Source organism: Arachis ipaensis, chromosome B08 (genome assembly GCF_000816755.2).
Source record: "Arachis ipaensis cultivar K30076 chromosome B08, Araip1.1, whole genome shotgun sequence".
NCBI lineage: Eukaryota > Viridiplantae > Streptophyta > Magnoliopsida > Fabales > Fabaceae > Arachis > Arachis ipaensis.
The window spans coordinates 42,910,798-42,915,036 of record NC_029792.2 but is presented as its reverse complement, the minus strand read 5'-3'; the positions used below and the strand labels follow the sequence as shown (position 1 = coordinate 42,915,036).

Sequence of the window (4,239 nt, the reverse complement as noted above, 5' to 3'; positions counted from 1 at the left end):
TATTATATTTAATTTTATTAAACTTGAATTTCTTTTAATATAAAACTTAAAAAATCATTTATATTTTATTATGGGAACAAATACATTAGCGACAAATATATACATCTATATAATTGCTAATAGTTTTAAGATCTTAGCGATTGTGATAGTGCCCCTTCGCTATTTCTCGATCCATCCGAGTTTATTTAATTCATTTACTTAATATTCATTTATGTCATTGAGAGTCGCTTAGCAAGCACTACATCGAGCGTAAAAGAAAGATTCAGGTGGAGTTGTTTTTATGTGAATTTAATAATTGATATTTATTAGATGATAATTTAATCAAATTTATTAAATTATCGAATAATTTTTTATTATTAATTTTATATAAAGATAATTATAAATAAATTTTTAATTTAACATAATTACTTATTTTTTGAAACACCTTTAATCATGATCATATAATAATCTAAATTTAAATGGACCCAAATCACTTACTTTTGAAAATTATTGGAATCAAAACAAAACTTAATAAATTTAATAAAAACTGAATCCAAATACCAAATATAATAGAAACTAACATTACAAGAAAAATATTGAATATCATGGAATTTAGCATCAAACATTAACAACAGGTTTATCTTTGACAATAAATTCTATAATAAAAATTAACACTAAAAAAAATATTGAATATTATTGAATTTAGCATCAGACGTTAATGGTAGGTTTATCTTTAACAATAAATTATAGAAATATTATTGTCGGATTAGATTTTCTAACGATAAATTCACTAGTAATATTTGAAGAAAAAAATTGGTACAAGCATTACTATTAGAATTATCAAAATGTTACGTTTTGGTCATACGCAATGCATTACCATCTGATTTATCCGTCAGTAAATTCGACGATAAATCTTATCTAATTCAAAATGTGTGTCCTTCTCTCCTTATTTTCAAGCACATCATTCTCTCTCCCCCATTCTCCTCTCTTTTCTCTCTCCCCTAAAATTTCCTTCGGCAATCTCTCTGGCCACCCTCCACCAGTGCTGCTGACCTCCATTCTCCTCCAAAGTCAGCATTAAGTTGCCTGTATCGTGTTTCATTGTCTCAAACGGAGTTGTTCCTTCTATCTCTGTGTAAGGCCCACATCGGTTGGAGAGGGGAACGAAGCATGCCTTATAAGGGTGTGAATACCTCTCCCTAGCATGACGCGTTTTGACGAGTGAGTGTGGGGGGTTTCGGCTAGCATCCCTATCATCAAAGACAAAACCGTGAGGCCTTGTGTGCCAAAGCGGACAATATCGTGCTAGCGGGTGGTCTGGGCTGTTACAGATGGTATCAGAGCCAGAACCCGGATCGATGTGCCAGCGAGGGCGCTGGACTCCCTTAGGGGGTGGATTGTAAGGCCCACATTGGTTGGAGAGGGGAACGAAGCATGCCTTATAAGGGTGTGAATACCTCTCCCTAGCATGACGCGTTTTGACGAGTGAGTGTGGGGGGTTTCGGCTAGCATCCCTATCGTCAAAGGCAAAAACCGTGAGGCCTTGTGTGCCAAAGCGGACAATATCGTGCTAGCGGGTGGTTTGGGCTGTTACACTCTGCCACCATTGGAAAAGCTGCCGCTGCCGCTCTCTCTGTTGTCGGAGTTGTGTTTCTCCTCTGTCGTCCAGGTAGGTTGCCCTCATCCCTCTCCCTATTCCATCCTTTTTTATTTGTTTAATAAAAAAACCTAACATCTTCTTTCCCCGACCCCCTTTTTTGAACCACCATTCAAGTTCACTTTTGCCTCTGATTCCTCTACCGGTGGCTGCTTCAATTATCGCCTGCATCTCCTTCTATTTCTGTTGCTTCTGGTTATCCTGCTCAACTCTTTTATCCGTATTTTTGCCAAGGACAGACGCCTCATGGTGAAAGGAACCATGAAGATTTTCACTAAGGTTCTTCACATCACTACCAAGAAATTTTCTTGTGGTGAAGGTAAATTCTTCACTGCTCCTTCTACAATTTTTATCGTTCTGCGACTGCTTTGTAATTTGTGATTTTTTTTCAAATTGAATCTGTCTCTCATATTTAGATATCATTCATTATAGAATGTTAAAGGGTTTTGGATTGAAAAAATTATCTATTTTAGTGCTTGAGTATTTAGATAATAATTATTCTAAAATTTATACAAATAATGGTACTATTACTATTGCTTGAGTATTTGATGCAAGTTATTTATTAGAATTTTAAGTTTCAGTGATCTTAATGTTAGTTTTATGTTGTGGTTAGTTCACACTATGTTTATGGTTTGCTGTGTTACTTCTTTGGTTTGTCCATGGAATATATTCCAGTATTACAATTGATCCAAGATGCATTATAAATTATATATGTATGTGGCACATCTTTCTTAATCTAGACTAACATTTTGTTATTGCATTAAAATAAGTATTTTTTGGTATAAAATAGTAATCATAAATTTGTTGACACATCTTATTTTCTACCATAATTAAAATGATTTATAATGGACCTATAAAATAGTAATCATTTTTTTTTCAAATAATTCATACATAGGTTACACATTATTTTATTTACTGCTTATTATTGATTTTTAATTTAGTGTCTCTGTGATTCTTTTACCTTTTCTATTTTTTGTTATTTTTTATTGGACTTTCTTTAGCTGTTAACAAAAACTTAATAGATCAAGGTTTATCAAACTTAATTGAAAAACTAAGACTGAATCTTGGGTAACTAAAAAAACATATTTATTATTCAATTTTTATAATTGTATCAGATGATTAATAATAATGATAGTTGACCATGAATTTTTTATTAGTTATGAATTGGTGTTTGATTTGACTATTGTATTCGCTTAATTTATGACAATGTATAATTGACGTTGTGAATGATAAATTAGTTCATTGTTAGCATCATAAATAGTTTGGTATAGTTGATTCTTTATGTAATGTAGTAGTATTAGTATAGTCTAATTTTTAATGCTCATCAGTATTGTTCTTTCGATTTCTGATTTAATTTTGTTCAATTTTTATAATTGAGGGTTTAGTACATTTTAAATTTAATTTTCCGACTTAATTGAATTTTCTTTTTTTTTCAAATAATAAAATTTGATCTATAAACTTATTTGTGAACTTTCTTTATCGGAAGAAAAATTTGACAGTAACAAACTCCAAAATTTCACAATTAAAAGTTTATATCTGTTGGTAATTAGCGGCAGATAAAAAAATCCACCGATAAATAATTACTAACAAAATTTATATCGTCAAATTTATTCTGTCGCTAAATTCGACAATAAGTAGATTATCAACAAATTTTTTTAATAAATTCACCAATAAATTCAATAGTATTCGACGATTTTTTGTAACATAAAAAGTTATTTAATGAGTATTATCATTTCTATCAAGTTGATAATTGATGTTATAAATTTGATATGGTTGGGTCTATTACCTCTAATATGTCCCCAATGTTGATGACAAAGGCATTAGATAATGGTTTAACAGGAACCCAAATGCCATTATCCTTTCTTATCTGCAATCCTTCAACTTCATTGGCTTGTAGGAGTATAGTTAGACCAACTGCATCCGAATGTGGTGTGAACCCAATAACCTTTTCCGGTTCAGGACATGGAGGATAATAGTTCATCCTCATCATTTGAATTCCATCTTCAAATAATTCTCTCATTTCCTCTTCTTCTATCTTCAAAGCCTTAGCCATTTGGGTAATAATAACTATGGCTAAGTTTTTCAATTCTTGTGAGTAAAGTTCCATAGTTTCTCTACATGGCAAAAGCATCGAGTACACACATACAATTAATGATACTAAAAGTTCACAACTACAATTGTACAATGATATTAAAGGGTGGGAATAATAATATTAAATTAATTTGGAAAAAAAATTAAAGATAACATTAACATTCATCCCAAATGTTTAAAACAAAAAAGTGATAATTTATTATAAATTTTATTGTGCAACTATTATATGAATAATATCGAATTTAATGATAGTCAGTAGTAATAACACTAATAGAAACATAATCTTGCAGACAGTAAAGAAAGAATACGAATAGCATGGATTATAATAGAGAAAGATCTGAAGATGTGGTAATAATTATTACAAATTATGCACTTTCTTTTACAGGTTTAAATTTTTTATGAATTAAAAATCAATTTCTATTCTTTTTTTTTAAATAAAATAAAATAACATTATTAAAAAATAAAAAAAATCATGGAAACCAAAAAAAAATTTGTCTAAATTAATATTTACA

At 30.3% G+C, this 4,239-nt stretch overlaps 1 protein-coding gene across 1 annotated transcript in view; it reads right to left on the bottom strand.

Annotated features, from left to right (window-relative positions):
- The window catches only part of LOC107614518 (protein SRG1), a 7,999-nt gene that overhangs the window by 1,287 nt on the left and 2,473 nt on the right, over positions 1–4,239 (bottom strand). The window contains exon 3 of the mRNA XM_016316705.2: positions 3,423–3,750. Coding sequence (XP_016172191.1) covers positions 3,423–3,750 — 328 coding nt within the window. The remainder of the gene's footprint in view (positions 1–3,422; positions 3,751–4,239) is intronic.